The sequence below is a fragment of the Odontomachus brunneus genome, unplaced genomic scaffold (assembly GCF_010583005.1).
Source record: "Odontomachus brunneus isolate Ranch 3 - 2012 unplaced genomic scaffold, Obru_v1 Obru_scaffold_085, whole genome shotgun sequence".
NCBI classification, from domain to species: Eukaryota; Metazoa; Arthropoda; class Insecta; order Hymenoptera; family Formicidae; genus Odontomachus; species Odontomachus brunneus.
The window spans coordinates 554,243-571,986 of NW_022639535.1; the positions used below are offsets into that span (position 1 = coordinate 554,243).

The 17,744-nt window shown below is 40.7% G+C and overlaps 3 protein-coding genes across 6 annotated transcripts; 2 read left to right on the forward strand and 1 right to left on the reverse strand.

Annotated features, from left to right (window-relative positions):
• Positions 1-1,522: 1,522 nt before the first annotated feature.
• Positions 1,523-12,856, forward strand: LOC116847916 (microtubule-associated protein futsch-like). Of its 4 annotated transcripts, none has more exons than XM_032823435.1 (17): positions 1,523-1,703; positions 1,984-2,045; positions 2,133-2,465; positions 2,789-2,869; positions 2,956-3,106; positions 3,219-3,710; positions 3,788-6,842; positions 6,933-8,205; positions 8,313-8,469; positions 8,704-8,919; positions 9,021-9,401; positions 9,459-9,785; positions 9,914-10,100; positions 10,248-10,737; positions 10,820-11,453; positions 11,539-11,947; positions 12,068-12,856. In XM_032823435.1, the coding sequence occupies exons 2-17, from the start codon at positions 2,015-2,017 to the stop codon at positions 12,368-12,370; spliced, it is 8,520 nt and encodes a 2,839-aa protein (XP_032679326.1). In that variant the 5' UTR covers positions 1,523-1,703; positions 1,984-2,014; the 3' UTR covers positions 12,371-12,856. The 4 variants fall into 4 exon arrangements, with proteins under 4 accessions (XP_032679326.1, XP_032679327.1, XP_032679329.1 ...); XM_032823436.1 differs by having other exon boundaries at positions 3,234-3,710; XM_032823438.1 differs by having other exon boundaries at positions 3,234-3,710; positions 9,477-9,785.
• Positions 12,857-13,036: 180 nt separating this feature from the next.
• On the forward strand, positions 13,037-14,925 carry LOC116847930 (D-aspartate oxidase). Its single transcript, XM_032823523.1, has 6 exons — positions 13,037-13,494; positions 13,635-13,758; positions 13,848-13,993; positions 14,064-14,220; positions 14,283-14,567; positions 14,639-14,925. Exons 1-6 carry the CDS (start codon positions 13,310-13,312, stop codon positions 14,750-14,752), a joined length of 1,011 nt encoding a protein of 336 aa, XP_032679414.1. The 5' UTR covers positions 13,037-13,309; the 3' UTR covers positions 14,753-14,925.
• On the reverse strand, positions 14,762-17,604 carry LOC116847924 (histone acetyltransferase KAT8). The gene is made up of 7 exons (XM_032823501.1): positions 17,283-17,604; positions 16,652-16,905; positions 16,477-16,567; positions 16,268-16,395; positions 15,922-16,152; positions 15,601-15,845; positions 14,762-15,506 (listed from the first exon to the last, which is right to left on the reverse strand). The coding sequence occupies exons 1-7, from the start codon at positions 17,476-17,478 to the stop codon at positions 15,287-15,289; spliced, it is 1,365 nt and encodes a 454-aa protein (XP_032679392.1). The 5' UTR covers positions 17,479-17,604; the 3' UTR covers positions 14,762-15,286.
• Positions 17,605-17,744: the final 140 nt, after the last annotated feature.

The following is a 17,744-nucleotide window of genomic DNA, read 5'->3' on the forward strand; positions in this document are numbered from 1 at the left end:
GTGGCCATTCTCAGATTTCTCTCTGCTGAGTGTGATTTCTGACCACACTACTTCCCGGAGCCAATAAAATGAAATGGAATAGCACACTGCTTGTGAAGACCGTATCAGACTACGGATTAAGATCAAAATTGAATTGAAAATTGGTCAATCAGAGCAAAGTTCACCAAACTTGAGCTTAGTGAATTTTGCTCTGATTGGCTAAATTTCAATTCAATCTCAATCCTAATCAAAGGTGTTTTTTCGTTTGGTTGGTTAGTTTGGTCCACTTAATGCTCACAACGCCGCGAGCGTCATTCTATCTTTGTTGCTCGAGACGTTGCGAGCGTTAAGTGGACCAAACCAACCAACCAAACGGTATCGGATGCTTTCCAATTGCTTAACACATCTTGACACACACGTACACAAAACCAGTTTATTAGTCACATATTATCTAAAATATCTTGTAAAATAATATGCAACCAATAAACTGGTTTTGTGTAACATAGTGTACGCAACTGAAAAGCACCCATCGTGGTCACAAAACGCCTCAATAATCTGATACGGGCTTTATAGCTCCTGCACACAGGACGCGGTAATGCTTGCCGCGTGGCGGAAGTTCGCGCAACAGCCAATTAATATGCTGCTTTCCGTAATAACCTTCTAGCTCTTACGGAAAAAGAACATATTGATTGGCTGTCTCACGGACTTCCGCTGCGCGACAAGCATTACCGCGTCCTGTGTGCAGGAGATATTAGGCTTCTCTTTAAAGGTCATTCTATATTAGTTGCAAGTCGATTGCATTCTTATTGCGATAGCCAGAAGCGTCAGTAGCACCATTGATGCTTCTGATTGGCTGTCGCAATAAGAATTGCGTCTGCTCGCGATCGGCTTGCAATTAAAGATGTTTTTTCGTTCCATAATCAAGGTAGCGTTTGGTTGGTTAGTTTGGTCCACTTAACGCTCGCAACGCCGCGAACGTCATTCTATCTTTTGGAAGATTCACATCGCGTCCGATGTCCGACGTCCGATATCCAATAGGAAAACAGCTTTCCAATGGAGAATTGAATTCTTTATTAGAAAGCTGTTCTCTTATTGGATATCGGATGTCGTACGTCGAAAATCGGACACAGTGTGAATCCTGCATTTGTTGCTCGAAGCGTTGCGAGCGTTAAGTGGACCAAACCGACCAACCAAACAGTATAGTGGTCACGAAATGAAAAAACGCCTCAAAGGGAGAACGACCTTTAAAGATCGTTCTCATTAATTGCAAGCAGCCAATCGCATGATCGCAAGCAGCCAATCGCATGATCGCAAGCAGCTCTATTTACGGTTGTAAGTTATAGCATGTTTCGACTGGCTCTGTTTAGCCTACGTTTATTGGTCGAACAAGTACTTATAAACTTTATGATTGGTTAGTAGAGACTTATGACGTCATTAATCGTTCTCGAAGCGATTAACTCAAGGCCAGTCGAACACGTTATAATGTAGAACGACCTTAATATGATGTAGATTATTCCGCGTCGTTGGCAGTCTTGCGATTTAGTCAACATGGCCGTGTTTCGTGCATTAGTTTCGTTTGAGTACAACGAGGAATAGAAACTGAACTGACCGATGAAATGAGTTTTGGATTTACTCAAATTCGTATTTTTACTTTACAAAACGCACCGATATTGACATTGTTAATCGGGCAATGCATTGCTCGGTGCTTTAATATGTAAATGACGGTAAAACATCAAGTTGGCCTGAAATACTAGCTTCTGAAATTGCACATATTCCGTCGTAACTAACAAAATTGTTGTGTATATAATTCACTCAGATTTATTACTTAAGTATTAAATATCTCAATATATTTATATCGACTATTATAAGTCATATAATATTATTTAATATCTGTAATTGTTACATTTGTACAAACCATTTTGTATATATACACAACTCTCTAATTTTAACAGTGTATGTTAATATTTTCTTTCTATAATATTTTTCTATATTTTTCATCAACAGATAGAATTTCAATAAATTGGAGACTTTAATAATGGCAGAAGAGGAGAAGACACCTTTTTCAGGTAAAACAATCTTTTTATTTTGAATGTTACAAGTAATTTAACAGAATTAATCACTTATTAAATGACTGTCTTCTGTAATATATATAGAGAAAGATGATAGTTCCCAATCAAAAGATGTTTACATCCCAGAAGAATCAGCAGATGTTTCAATTTCTTTATTGGACATACAAATGCCAGAGACACCAGAGAGCACCAAGGGTCAAATAAGTGATGGTGATACACCAAGGTTAGAGAGCCCTAAGATGGTAAAACCAGTACTTGGTAAAGTTCAAGCCAAGAAACGATTGATGGCATTTGCTAAGAAGTTCAATGTTCTACCAAAAGTTAAGACCAATATATCTCAGCATTCCACGGGAGCTTTAAAAACAAAGGATAAAGTGGTACAAGAAGATACTAACACCAAGTCAAGAAAAAAACCAGGTAATGTAATAGAATATACACCTTTGTTTCTACAGTTATAAATTAGTGTAGCTTTAAATTTTTTATTGTAAGGCATCTAAAATAACCTGAAATATTTGTTTAGTTTTCTGTTAAAGTAAGAGGAAGGAAAAATATCTAAACTTGTCAAAAAATCTACACACACACATACACACACACACACATATATATATATATATATATATATATATATATATATATATATATATTAGAATATATTCTATTTTAAAACTCAACAATTAAAAGATTGCACACTTACTGATTCTTACATGGACTTCATAAAATTAATTTTTATAATTATATAGGAGAAAAAATTCTGGCTATTGAGGAAATTCGAAGGGAGGAATCTAAGAGTAAGATGTTACTGGCAGAGGCCATGGCAGCAGGTATTAATTAATAAATTACTTTTAATTAATAAATTATAGTTGTAACTGTATAATATCAGGCTTTCAATAACAAAAACTTTTTGTAGCAAGTATAGATGATGAGAATCAAATCGGAAAGCATATATCAAGTTCTGTAGTAGGTTTGAGACACACAAAAGAAAAGAATAGACACAATAAGCTAAGTGATTCTTGTAGAGATACAACTAAATCAACAATGGATCGGAAATATTCGGAAAGGTATAATAGTTTATATTAAACATATATATATATATATATTTAATTTTTATGCACATTCAATATGCAAATAATCTTCGGATTATTTTATTTTCTATATTCTAATAAATCTTAGAAAATTACTTTTAAGGCGTCGACAACGTAACAAAACTGAGAAAGATAGCTCGATCCGAGAAGTGAAAGATTGGAATGAAAGCGCGGATCGATTACCGCGAAAATCATCTCAAGATAAAGAGAAACATAAGAAAGACAAAAGGAAAAAAGTCGGTAGAGATAAACGAGACAATAGCAAGACAGACACGAGTCGCGATAGAAAAGAAGAAGGAAAGGATAAAAAAGAAAGTGAAAAGGAGAAACGAGAAGACACAAAAGAGAAAAAGAACGAGACGAAGAGTAAGAAAGAAAACACTAGAGATAAGCGAAATGATATCTCTGAAGTGGATGCGGAAAATAAGGATAAGAAGGAAAAGTGTAAAGATAATAGGAGCAAAGAAAAAGAATTAATGAAATGTAATTCTTGGGCGGAGATACGAAAATGTGGTTTGGACTTCAACGATATCATGCAATTTAAAAGACGCGATAATATAGAGCGATCATTGAGAAACAAGTATGATACATTTTTAACATACGAGATTTTAAGAATAAGATTTGAGATTTAAATGTATACGTGTTGATATGTTTCAGAACAGGGCAAGATTATACGCGTTACTTTGAGCAGATGTTAATGCTGAGTAATTACCGTCTAAAACGTCAGTCACTAGTTGCTGAGGGACTTGACGGGCCCAAAAAATATCCACCTGAATCGATAAAGTTAACGAAGCGAGCGAGGGGATCTCAAGTGTTGTATTGCGAAAATCCACGCGCTTCGCTCTTGTTGAACATTTCGCAGCTCCTGCCAATTGTCACTCCTGATCGTCGCGAGAAGATACGAGATATATGTGAAGCGACTTCATCACGGATTAAGGCGGATGATTCGGATGCTGTAATGGATAAGCGTAATTGGTATCAACAGATTGATAAAGATACCAAATATGACAAAGATGCCAAGTGGCAGGTACAACTGCCCAAATCGAAGTGGGATAGCGAGGAGGAAGGAACGTCGTCTACTATCGTAACGAAAGAGGGAGTTGAAAAACCAATAAACAAGCTGCACTCTGTTTCTCTAAGTCAACAAGAGAACCCTCCGACGCCCTCCGATGTAACAGACGAAGATAAAATCGACAATATTGTCGAGAGCACACACAACAAGGATGACAACAGGGAGTCCAGTGAGAAAACAATCGACAACATGACAACAAATGACGAAGCTTCGACGTTTTCTTTACAGTTGGAATCCGCCGGAGAGGAGAAATTAGCCTCGGAATATGAGCAATTCATGAAAATGGTGTCTGATATCCCCGTACCTACATCGCCCGTGACTGAAGTAACTAAGGAGTATTCTCCGCGTAGTTATCATGAGTTTAATATAGAATCTAATGTGGAGAAAAGTATAGTGAACATTGAAATATTTGAGAAGGAGAAGTTCGAGGAGGAGGATAAACACGAGGGATCGATCAAGAGTACGGAATGCGATGTAGTATCTATTGTGTCCCCAGACTATCAAATAGAAATCAGTAAAAATAGCATACAAAACGAGCATACATCTGATAATCACGTGACTGATGACTCCAAATCGATACCAAGCGATTGGGAGAATGTTAGAATTAAAGTGGAGCGATTGAGCGATGAGAACACGGATTCCAGGGAAGTAAAAAAGAAGAAAAAAAAGAAGAAGGAGAAGAAAGTAATATCTAGCAGTGATTCAATTAGCAGCGATTCAGTTAGCTCTTTTGACGTGGAGAAAGAAAAGAAGAAGAAAAAAAAGAAACGTAAACGGAAGATGCCAAACAACTCGTCTTCTTCAGATTCTGACAGCACGGACAGCAGCAGCAGTAGCAGCAGCAGTAGCAGCGATTCCAGCAGTTCGGACGAAAAGAGAAAGAGAAAACGGAAGAAGAAAATTGGGAAAAAGAGAAAAAAGGCGAGACGCGCTGCACGAACGAAGAAAAAACGAAGGAGAAAGATGAGCAGCGATTCCAGTAGCAGTGAGTCCGACGAACGTATAAAGAAGAAGAAAAAGAAAGTCAAAAAGAAAGCGAAGGAGCCCAAACAGTTTGATACGAAGTCTGTTAATAACGGTGATATCAACAAAATTATACCCAAGTCACCTGTGATAGCGTCACCTTCGGTGGTTCCAATAAAAAACATTAAAGAAGAAGCGATGATCGAGAATACGAGAGCCGAACAGGTGACACCGGTTCGCAAAAAAAACATAAATGCACGTGACAATGAATGTGTGAAGCAAAAGAAGGACAAGGAGAGCAAATCCGTCGAGAACTTCATAGAAGAATGGGAAATGGATTCCATGATTGCGACGCAGCAAAATGAAGCCGACATGTCGAGTCGCGATCGCATTGAAAAATTGGAGAAGGTAAACGACTCGGATAAAGACAAGCACCGAAGAAAAAGAAAGCAAAATCGGGACAACGTTGAACAGGACAAGAATAGATCGTCCAAAGGTGGTGAAGGCGGGAAAGGACAATTGGATGAGGAAGTTGAAATAAAAAGGAAAAGAAGACGGGAGAAGGATATTCGAAGCAGCACTGAGTTTCTTACGGACTGGGAGAAAGAAAGTGAGCGTATTACTCATCACATACAAAACGAGACGAAATATTCTAAAAAATCAGAGAAGCAGAAAAAGGAGAAATGGAGAGAAACCGATTTCGACACATTAAACGTACCATCTCTGACACAACTCGAGAAGGAAGTGTGTCGAAAGCAACTTTTAGCGGACGAGTGGGAAGTGGACAGCTTGGAAGCGATACCGGACTTGGCCGCGAGCAAACGGAAAAGTCTGAGTGCTTCTAAGAAAATTGAGAAGGAAATCAAGTACGTGAAGAAAACGGACACCTACATCGCGGTAGAGAAAGAAGCTACGAAAGAAAAAAAGAGGCAGGAGCGTTTCTGTGCAATAAGAATATGGGAAGAAGAACAAGAGGAGGGTGAAAGGGAAGAGATGATGCTTCTGGAGCAGAAGAATAAACGCAAGAGGGACGACTGGGATATAGAGGAGGAATCATTCTTGAAGAAGAGCGATGAGGAAATCGAGATTCGCAAGGTAGACGAAATTATTAAAGCGGACAAAGTGTGGAATAAACTGGACGAAAGTACGAACACCAGGCAAGACGCGAGTAAGCCGATAATGAAACTCGAGCCGGTCAGGTCTAAACGAGTGAAGAAGAGCCGTTGGGACATGGGTTCGCAGTCGGAAGAAAAGCTGGAAGTTAAGGATATATGGGAAGAAGATTATGTCGAATGGTCCAGCCTCAAATGTGAACAGAAACTCGAAAAAACAGAGAAGGAAACTCCTCACAGAGTGGATCATTCGGAAAGCTCCTCCTCCAAGTCGGACTTGGTAGATTTTTACCGTAGGAAACCACAGAACAGAGAATCACTGGAGAGGTCGTGGACGTCGGAAGAAGTGGCAAACAGGTCTGGACAAGCGAAGAAAGCGGAAGAAAACTCATCGACGAAGAACTTGATCACCGTGACGACGAGCGAAGAGCAAACTGCATCCACTACGAAGGAGCATTCGACCAGGGATCACTTTAAAAATATTCTAGAGTTGGATGTAAAATTCAAGGAGAAACCCATTGAACTGTACAGCCCCAGCTCACCGGCGCCTTCTCAAAAATCTCAGGTAATTTTGCTTTCACACATAAACGATTCTACATAATTAATTGTTAAATTTATTAGCGCACTTAATCAACCATTTACTCTTATTTCGTAGGATGTGGAAGCTTCTAATGACAGTAGCTCTTCCAATTCTTCACTGCGCAAGAAAACAAGAAAGGAGATGTTGATCGTAGAAGAACTGCCAATTCCCACGACTGATATGCTCTTGCAATTAACAACACTGCGTGATGCCAAGCACCCAGTGAACGAGAATATTGAGAATGTTTTGGATACGCAACTGGAGCGTAAAGTGTCTCCTCACAAATTCGACATCAAGGAAGTTAGCAATTTGTTCGATGACTTACCGATGAATGAACCGTGTCCGAACGTACACGGGTCTAAATCGACACTTATGGATATCTTTGCGGAATACGAGTCCGAGGGATCGCGCGATAAGCAGCCGCGTGTCTCGAGCGTGACGGAACACACTAAAGATGACGAGCCGAACGAAGAAAAAACTGCGGCGCTCAAGCTTATTCCCAAGCAACTGCTGATACGACGATCCAACGAGCAAGTGAAATCGAAACACGTACTGGAGACGCCCTTGCAGGATCCTGCTCAGCATGCAGCGGCTCTACTGACGATACAGAAGAAGCTATTAGAATCCCATGCGTTAAAGAGCGATAATAAGGGACCGCTAAAATACAGCACGACGAGCAGCAGTGAGACTCCCATCACTGATAAAATATTAGACAGAAACGAATTTGACGTGGCTCCCAAATCGTCTGTAATCGAGTATCGACGGTCGAAATCTCCAGTGTCAGAAAAACCGGTCTCCGTTCGGTCCGAGCAATCCGAGAATTACAATCAAGAAAGTAAGAATACGAAGAGATATAAGAGTAGTCGAAATCTGAACGACACTAGTGCTCAATCCGGCATGCGATCTCCCGTACGGGAACAAAAAAAGAAAAATTCTAGCAAGAAAGAGAGCGAGAAACGATACTCGCAAGATTATAGTAAGGACAAGAAAGAAAGGAAATCCAACGACGCGGAAAAGTCGGATAGAAGAGATAGCAGAAGTTTCAAAGCGGACATCACCGATAGCCGCAGAAGAACAAGTTCTCCGTTACGAAGCAAGCGAAAGAAGAGTGGGAGCCCGTATACCTCTTGGGAACGACAAGGAAGCGGAAATGGCAGTCCCGGTCATAGTTGGAGTAGAAGTTGTAGCAGAAGTCCGAAGAGAAAAGACGAAAATGTTGGTTCTTCAGGTATGCGAGACCGAGAGAAGAAACGAGACAGGTACGACGACGAACGGTCAAACAGATCTAGGATGGATGAAAGAAGAGAGAGACACACGCGATCTTCACCTCGCTCCAGCTACGACGAAGGTAAAGATATAAACACTACAGAGATAGTTTTCAATTTTGACAATTCGTGAGTGTTCTTGCTGGCACGCATTACTCTGCCTAATCGTCAAATGTTGAATGGTTTGCAGATAATTTTAAGAAGCACAATTCTAAGAGCAATCGCGATGATTGGGACAGAAGGAGGCACGACAACGTAGACAGAGACCGCGAAAAAGACACAAGACCATACGATCCGATGGATATGTTGCGAGAAAGAACAATAGAAGAAAAATACAGAGACACCAGGTACTACATAAAATGTATTTTGATGTATTATATGATGAATTTTAATTGAATATAATTCAGTAATTTGTAAAGTAGCTTTTCGTCTATCGAAAGCATTGTTTTATTTCGTGAAACGCAATCTTTTTTTACTCTTACGTAGTAAAAGCTGTTCGACATCCTACAGATATTGAAAGTAAATTAACTAGATGCATGAAAGATTATAGGTATTGATTAACGTGTAATAAATGCAATTAGATTCCATGCAGAGGGAGAAGTAGATCGGACATTTTGGCAATACGAGACCAGCAATCTTCTACGAGATGGTAATGAGTCTATGGATTCTTACGTCGTCACGCAAGACGTCCCGGCAATATTGCCTGAGTACGATGATCGACCGTACTACAGAGAGGGCAGTTTAGAAAGGGACATTAGGCAGTGTTCACCGCAGCTAACGACGAGATTTAGAAGGAGGTAAGTTCTTATTAATCTGCTTATTTTGTATGCTAATCGTTTCGTTCGCGAAAATAGTCTGAGTATTCTACGTGGCGATAATGATATCTTTGATCCGTTAGTCAAAGCAGATCCAGTACGAGAAGAGAACGACAATGGGAAGACAAAGAATCCTCGAGTCTAGACCGTCACGGTTATCTGGTGCATAGACTAGACAAGCCACAAAGCCGAACACCGCCGCGTTTGAGACTCTCACCTACGCGACAGCCATCACGATTTCGACGACAATCGAGATCGCGCTCGCGAACATGGTCGAGGTCGCGATCTAGAACAAGATCACGATCTAGATCTCGTTCCCGATCAACGTCGAAGTCAAGACCAAGAAGAGCGAGGTCGAGAAGTAGATCTCGTTCGAACTCCAGATCGCGAGCGAGATCATCATCTGCGTCGAAACTGAGAAGTCCGGAGCATGGACTGAGAATGTTGGAATTACACTCTTCCAAGTAAAATTTCACATTACTCGTGCGAATTCCGATATTTTTTTCATAATCTAAAATAAGTTATTATTTTTCACGCAGATCTCCTTCGCCCGGAAGGGGTCGATTTCACGAAATAGGAAAGGAAAGGAAGGACGAGAGCGAGAATCGAAAACACGCTTGTGGCGAAAGGGGTAGACGTATAGAGACTATCGTGCAGTCGGGAGCGAGCGTTTTGGATTCGGAGATGGGCATGAATAATAGTATAGACGGCTCCGTCACGAGTTTCCAATATTCAAACGAAATCGAGAATAGAAACGAATATTATTACACGGAGAACAATTTGACCTACCCGCCTTGTATGGACGAATCCAGTACGAGCTCTCCGAAACGTTTATCGCTCGACGACAGGTACGAATTCATCGCAAGGATTCCATATCATTATTCGCTGTACTTCGTTAAAAAAAAAATAATTTCCATATAAGATCGATCGTATTGTCCGAAACGATGAATCGTAACATCGTTGGTATAATTTACAGATTAGAGTTAGAGCTAGGAATTAAGAAACAACAAAACAAGAATTCCACTGGCATATCTTCCGAGTACTCCTCCAGTTTTAACTCCAACGTCATAGCGTATCCATCTCCGCCGCAGCAACAACAACAGCAGCAGCAGCAACAACAACAACAACAAATTATGTACCGACAACAACCCACTGTTTTACAAGTACTTATTTGATTACTATATAATAGTTCCTCATTATTTATCAAGAGCTATAAATATTAAGTTTAAATGAAGGAACAATGAAAGCTCATTACAAGTAGTCATGATAATCGATTCCTTAATACAAACGCGTGTATTCTTCGTATTAAGGTCGGCAACGTTTTGCAAGTGGTGCCAGCCGACTTCAACGGAGTACAATCTGTGCGTCGTGAAGTACCCATATCTGGAAGTACATCGACCAATGTACGTGGGTCCAGCCAAGTAGTACGTGTAGGTAACGTTCTTCAAGTAGTACCCACGTCATTGGATTGGAGCGGTAACAACGGCAACAGTAGCGCTGGAAATAGTGGCAGCGCCAGCTCCATTCAAACGTCGTCGAGCACAGATCAGTCTAGCGGAGTTTTGTATTCCTCAACGGTGCCGACAGCCTCGCCGGCGGCGGCGTCCTCCTCGATACCTATGTCCATGCCCGTTCCTGTGCCAGTTCCGATGCCCGTGCCACCGGCCACCGGCGTACCTAGTGCGACAATGTCGCCAGCTGCTTCACTGCCGCTCGCATTACCAGTTCCTGTGCCCGTGCCAGTCCCAATCCCTACGGCGGCGACAGCGTTTCCTTCAAGGAACGAAATCCAGCCACAAAGTACGTATACAAGTATATCGCTTCTTTCACAATCAAACGTCTCGCATATGAAGTACTACAGACTGGAATCTTGTCTTTACAGAAATTGCTCAACCGGTGTATAATTACGAAGCTATTCTCGAGACCCGTCGCAAGGAACGAGAAGAGCGCAAACGATTGCGCGAGTTACGCAGGAAAGAGAAGGAACGCAGAAGAATAGAACGTACGAATCGACGAGCTCTACGGCTCTTGGAGAAAAACAATATACTTGCACGACAAGCAGCCGGAGTCTCGTTAGATCGTCACAAGGGCTCAGTCGTGGACCCGTCAGTGCTGAAAGCGCTTCGCGAAAATGAGGAGCAGAGTGAGACCGAATCTCCGTCGGCTAACGCTGGAAAAGATGAGGAAGAGCCAGTGGCAACGCCTGTCACTGTATCAACAGAAGAGGACGAGGACGTAGCTGCGGATGAAGATGAAGACGAAGACGAGGATGAGGCCGAGGCTGAAATTGAAGATGACGAGGAAGAAGAGGAGGAAGCAGAGGACGAAGACGAGGATGATGAAGACGATGATGAGAAAACCACGCAAGTGATCATTCAGCGAGCTACTGAAGCTGATGAGATAGCAACAGCGACGTACGCTGATACCAATAAAAGTCTGATGGAAATTGAGAATAAAGAATGTTTCGAGTTACCACCTCCGCCACTGAAAGGCATTCTAGTTACATCGGGCTTCAGGTTGGTCAATGTTAGCCTCAATATCAAATTTTTTTTCTTAACTTTCTGAGTTGTGAATTATCAAATCAATGCACTTTCTTTTCAGGGACCTAGTCTCTAACGGCAACGTGGAAGATTTGTCGGACGCGGATGGCAATATCGAGGACGGTAGTGACAAAGACGAAGAAGTGGATAAGGATAACGAGCATGATAAGGATGCGAGCGTTGATGATAAACTCAGTATCTCCAAGCCGCGATCTAAGTCAAAATCAAAATTAGCAAGACAGCTGAAGAAAAAGAACAAAAAATCAGTTCAATTCGCTGATGGTATAAAGCCCGGTGAAGGGACCAGTCCCAGCGGAGGCGAAGGCGACATGCCTTCGCCGCCGCCTCCCACGGCGATAAACTTCCGCGACGAGCTCAAAGACTTGAAAAGAGATAAGATTTATAGCTCTCGAAAGAGCAGGAAACAGGAGAAGCGAGTGAGGCCGCCGAAAACAAAGAAGAAAGTTAAGGTACGTGTATGCAGTTACTGTTTTTTATTGTTTACAAGATATTTAGAAAAACAAGAATTTATAGAATATTTTTCAATCCGTCTTTATTGTATTATTTAAAATATTTGGTTCCTTTTACAGGTAAAGATAATCAAATTAAAGAAACCGCGTATTACACCGTTGACTGCTATGATGATGGACGATTCTGACGAACTGGACGATCGTTCACCGCCACCGCCGCCTCCTGGTTCTCCACCGCCTCCACATCTCTGGCCCAGTTATCTGTCAGCTTACAATACGGCGGTTCGAGCCGCTGAACCGCCGCCGCAGACTACGACATCCATATTAACACCCGTTCAAGCTCCACCACCGCCAACTCCGCTGCCTCTTCTGGTTCCGCCTCCTCCGTTAAATTATACCATTCAACCTTGCAGTAAAGCTTAAAGTCGAATCCGACGCAGGTGTTTCAAATGTATTTTTTCTTCATTGTGAAACGCTCACGGTGATACAGCGAAAAAAATCGTAATGAATCATAGTTTAAGGAATGTATATTGGTCTCAAGAAATCGTGATTTTGATGATTCGAAGTTAGAAGAGGAGCTATTAAGTATGTGTCGATAGCCGATATTGTAAATACGTAATCTCCGCAATATATAGACGTCGCTCTCCGACCAAAAGATTGTTGTGAACCTTTATCCATTGCGTCCGTAAATTTTAGTAACTTCATACCGATATAACTCGGCTCGTATATTTTCGATATCGGGAAAATCCCGAATATATACTATTAGAGGGTCATACCGGCAATGGATACAGTGTAATTATTTGTCGATTATATATCATTGACGAGATTTATTATAAGCGAGCACATTCTTATGCAATGTATGTACATTGTATCATAATTCGTCACAAATACACGTGACTCGAGTACGGATATGTTACATTTTAAATTGAACATTATGCAAGTTTCTCGTTATCTGTAAAATATTTAGCTCTAAAATGATAGCAAATTGCGAATCAATTTTGTAGTAGCGGTAACTAAGGTTTCTCCCATTTCTGAGCAATTTCAAAATATTTTCTAAAATAATGTAAAACATCTTCACGGAGCCTCTCTCGAAAGTGCAGTAACATTGCACTTTATCGAGAGCACGTGGCAAAAATACGCGCGATAACACCGACATGTCGATTTTTTTTATCGAAACACATATTACGAGTGATTCGCTGCCATCAATGCAAACTCAGTGTCTCTCATCAGCAGCCATTATCACTCGCAAGAATTAGCAATTGTTAAGCGTTAGTTCGACCTAATCGACGTATAACGTTGAACAACGGTTCAATTTGCTCAATAACTGCGTGCTTCACTTCATTAAAACATCGAAGTCTAGAAATGAAAGTAGCTATCGTAGGCAGTGGAGTCGTCGGGTTGACGACGTCTTTATTGTTACAACGAGAATTACGTAATGCCGAAGTGACAGTTTTAGCTTCGGATTTCGATGATATCGTCAGTCACGTAGCCGCGGGAATTTTTAGAGTCGGCGCTTCGTATTTTGGTCCTACTGAGCAAATAACAAGGTAAACAATCAGTATTTGTGAATTGTTGTACTGTAAAAAATTTCTTTTTTTATTGTTACAAATGATTATGGAAAAAGGTTTCATACACAATCGACATAGTAGTGCAATAAATATGTTTATAATCAATTATATCTTTCGAGACAATGGATAAGAGATTCATACGAATATTATGATAATATTCGCAAGTCAGAGGAAGCTTCTCACGCAGGCGTAACTGACATTTCCGGCTACATGTTTGCTAATTCATCTCCAAATACTGTTAAGGTATATTTTGAATAGTTATTATTAAGGAAAACTTTCTAAATAACAACACGTCAGACACAATCCAATAACATAATAATTGAATCGATTAGAGTCACTGGATCGAGGATCTGGTGCCAATCTATAGAAGAGCAACAGAGGAGGAACTGAAGCTCGTTGGTGGCGACTGGAAATACGGGTCGTATTTTTCAACTCTTCTTACGCAGTGTAGTTTGTACCTTCCATGGGCTAAGCGACAGTAAGTCGTACGTGACACAATTGCAAATTGTTACAAAAGTCATCATACCTTGAATTATTCGACTCGCCAGATTGCAAGCAGGCGGTGCCACGTTGCGACGAAGGAAGCTGCGTTCTCTCGACGAACTGGCTGGCGAATATGACTTGATAATGAATTGCACCGGACTTGGTGCACGTGAATTGTGCAATGACAAACGCATGGTTTCTCTGCGCGGTCAAGTGATCAAGGTACTGTATTATCTCTCGCTCGTATATGTCTAAGCAGGAAACTATATGTGTACTGTGTGTAGGTGAAAGCACCGTGGATCAAGACGTTTTTCTACGGTGAGCTCGACACCTATGTCATACCAGGTTTCCACGGCATAGTCACTCTGGGTGGATCGCGGAGCTTCGATTCCGAAAATACAAAGCTGTGTCCATACGAGTCCGAGGCGATTCGCGAAAGATGTAAAACGCTGGTGCCGTCGTTGAAAAACGCCGAACTTGTACGACAAGAGATCGGTTTTCGGCCGCACCGGGAAGGCAACGTCAGAGTGGAAGTTGATCACATTCGCGGTCGCTCTAACAAAGTCATTGTTAGTATTTGAACGATGAAGAAGATACCGAATCGATCAGAGCATCTATGACGCGCTGTTTCTCTTTGCAGGTAGTGCACAATTACGGACACGGTGGTTACGGAGTCTGCACAGCACCTGGCACCGCCATGTACGCCCTTCGTTTAGCTATGGACGCTCATAAATCTTCCACCGCTAAGCTATAAACTGCAGTCTCTTGTGAAATACATCTTTATTAACCAAATTTACATACGAGAATTATTAGAATGGTCTAATACTGTGGCGGTTTCCGTCTGCTTGTCGAAATGCACTTACAATTCAGGACGAAGTAAGATACATTTTTCGAAGTAAGACAAATAAAGTTCGCTTTATTAGCGAAGAGAGAAAGAGATATATATTTCTCCGCGACCACAAAACTATAATTGATGTTCCTTTCGAGACGACAAGTTCTAACACATCAGACTTTAAAAATTATACCTTCTTTTTATCTCGTCAAGATAAACATTTTCGTGGCAAGCATATCACGTGCTGTCTATCGATTGATTACTTTGCGAAATGCACACGAGGTGAAAAGTTGGATATTAATCGTGTTTGTGAATCTATTGCCGAGTGGCTAGTAAATTCGTAAAACGTCACCTTTGTGAATCATCACGATTAATTATTCGTGAGTGTCAACGATATCGTCAGGTGATTCATATCACCGAATAGAGAAAAACCAACGCGTCAACTCGCTTGTAACGCTACTTCTTGCCAGGTTTCACATTCTTTCGAGGTGGTGCTCCCCATCTTAACGCGTTACTATCGACCGTAAGACGCGGCCTCTTGTACTGACTGCTCTTTATGTGTTCCTCCACTAACTTGGGTGTTACGCAGATCACATGCTGTCCTTTCCAATATTTCACCATGTTCATACTTTGTAATGTTGATATGATGTCGGTTTGGGAGATGCTGGTCATTTGGCTGTAGATCAAATTGAATTATTAATATATATAATAGTTCATACAAAAGATTCATCATTTTTTTTTGTTAAGGGACTGATTCTGATATATTGTACCTGAGATCCTTGATGCTAAGAGTCCCCCGGAAATCTCGAAGAATTTCCAACAGAATCCAACTCCAATAGCTGCGGTAAGAGAGTTTTCCCAAATCACTCAAAGGTTTCTCCGGACTACCGACCGTTTGTTCTATTCTGCTTAGTTCATAACTAAAAGCTATCAGCAATTTGCCATAGCCTTGTCTTTGGAAAGGTGGTAGAGTCAAGATACACGCGACGTTATTGCCATCCGGTGATTCTTTCTCCTGAAAATAGGGGAGACTTTGTAAATAAATGGGGGAACAAGATTACAAGCAAATTTACAGCACTAGAAATCGATACCTTCGAAAAATATCCAACTAAATGTGCTCCGTGTTTATCTACCTCACATAAGATATAAAAGAGAAATGGTTCTACATCGAAATAAAGAGTCTTATGATCCAGAAACAATTTTGCTAGTAAGCATAAATTTTGACAATAAATTTTATGCTCCCTGCCATCCACCTCCCAGATGCTCAGCGTTCCTTTTCGGTAAATTTCCTTTCCAACCGGTTGCCTATGAGTGCACTCACTCTGAAAAACAAAATGATTAAAAAGATATTTTATTTAACATAACTTCACACAAAAACATAAGAAATATTACTGTTTATGTTAGAATGTATTATTATATATATTTCATTCAACATACCATGTGATATCTATATGTTTTCTCAAGACGCATGTATTTCAAGCAATATTCACATATCCAGAGTTTGGGTTGTTTACCATATTCTTCTGGGTATGGGCTGAAATACCAAGTATCAATTTCGTACTTGCCTAGAAGCAAACTTTTGCAAATCATAAGATCCTTTTTTGCATCGATGAAAATACAAGGATGAAAGGTCTAATATTACTTACCAATCTGTATTCTGTCTATATACTTGACTTTTGTTATAGCTTCATGTTCCTTTTCAAGTGCAGCTGTGGTAGGATCCATTTCTGCATAAGTCTAAAAAAAAGATAGAATAAAAATAGGAAAAAATTAATAAAATTACCTATCACAGTGAAACTTCTTAATGTAGATAATATCTACCTTTTGTACATGATTAATCTCATCATGACGTCTTTTTTGATTCCTAGTAATTTTACGGTCAGAAGAATCGGCTAACAAGTCAGACCCTGTATTTCTATCGTGCCGCTCAATCTCACTCATGTCAAATCTGCTAGACATAATTCTATCACGAGGTACCCATTCATCCAATCTTCTGTTATGTCCTTCATAATGAACATAGTACTCATAATGGTTCTCAATTTCATTGTAACGTGGCTGAATAATTTCAGCAGGATCTAAAAAAGCAACAAGATACTTTAGGACAACATTGATCATGTACATACAATAATATATTCTCAATAATTTAGTATTTATACAGGTAGTTCTTTATACAAACTGTTAAAATCACTTTGTATACACACAAAAAAGGTATAAATATTTAGTCTAATTAAAACTTTTATATCATAGCAAGTACAGCATATATAAGAGACTAATGTGCATGGAGCTTTTGACAGTTTTTCATCAAATTTTATCAACAAATCGATAACATCAAAGCACCAAGTAGAAAGGATAAAAAGCATGCGGACCACCAGCAATTACCCGCAATCGCGTCGGGGAAATGTCAGGAGGGAAAGAGAAAGTACAAACATAACTGTATACGCGATTTACGTACGCCAGGAGTCGTCAGATCTGCGAACGAGATAATGTTCGCCTATATCGAGAGGCATTTCCTCGAGGCTGTCCGCATCATCACCCGAACCCTTCCCGCCATTCGTCAATGTGTTTTCACGCTTTTCCTGTTTGACCATCGTCGTCTCCTTCGGCGCCGTATTACAACCGTCCTTACTCTTCTGCTCGGATTCGGCCATTTTCCGGCAGCAGTTTACACCACGCTACGGAGAATACGTTCGTCGGGAGCACGAAACATCCAAAAATAACTGAACATTGCGCCTTCTGACGCAACGATCCGAACACTGGCGTACACGATCGGGAGGACGCGTTCGCATACGTCAATATGGCGCCACGGTGCTTCCGTTTGGCGTTCAAATCGATCCTATACGATTGTATAATCCGATTGGCGTATACTTTTATACCCGGATAAGATATAGAACGGCATACACCAATCGGGTGCGCT

What these genes read in the sequence shown, in the direction of transcription:
- LOC116847924 (XM_032823501.1), bottom strand. Translation starts at nt 17,478, where the DNA reads ATGGCCGAATCCGAGCAGAAGAGTAAGGACGGTTGTAATACGGCGCCG. An exon ending in CAGATCTGACGACTCCTGGC is followed by an intron (nt 16,906 to 17,282) that starts GTACGTAAATCG and finishes TTGCTTTTTTAG; the next exon opens with ATCCTGCTGAAATTATTCAG. An exon ending in CTTAGCATCAAGGATCTCAG is followed by an intron (nt 15,507 to 15,600) that starts GTACAATATATC and finishes TTTGATCTACAG; the next exon opens with CCAAATGACCAGCATCTCCC.
- LOC116847930 (XM_032823523.1), top strand. Translation starts at nt 13,310, where the DNA reads ATGAAAGTAGCTATCGTAGGCAGTGGAGTCGTCGGGTTGACGACGTCT. An exon ending in CCTACTGAGCAAATAACAAG is followed by an intron (nt 13,495 to 13,634) that starts GTAAACAATCAG and finishes ATATCTTTCGAG; the next exon opens with ACAATGGATAAGAGATTCAT. An exon ending in CATCTCCAAATACTGTTAAG is followed by an intron (nt 13,759 to 13,847) that starts GTATATTTTGAA and finishes TGAATCGATTAG; the next exon opens with AGTCACTGGATCGAGGATCT.
- LOC116847916 (XM_032823435.1), top strand. Translation starts at nt 2,015, where the DNA reads ATGGCAGAAGAGGAGAAGACACCTTTTTCAG. An exon ending in GAAAAATACAGAGACACCAG is followed by an intron (nt 8,470 to 8,703) that starts GTACTACATAAA and finishes AAATGCAATTAG; the next exon opens with ATTCCATGCAGAGGGAGAAG. An exon ending in GAACGAAATCCAGCCACAAA is followed by an intron (nt 10,738 to 10,819) that starts GTACGTATACAA and finishes TTGTCTTTACAG; the next exon opens with AAATTGCTCAACCGGTGTAT.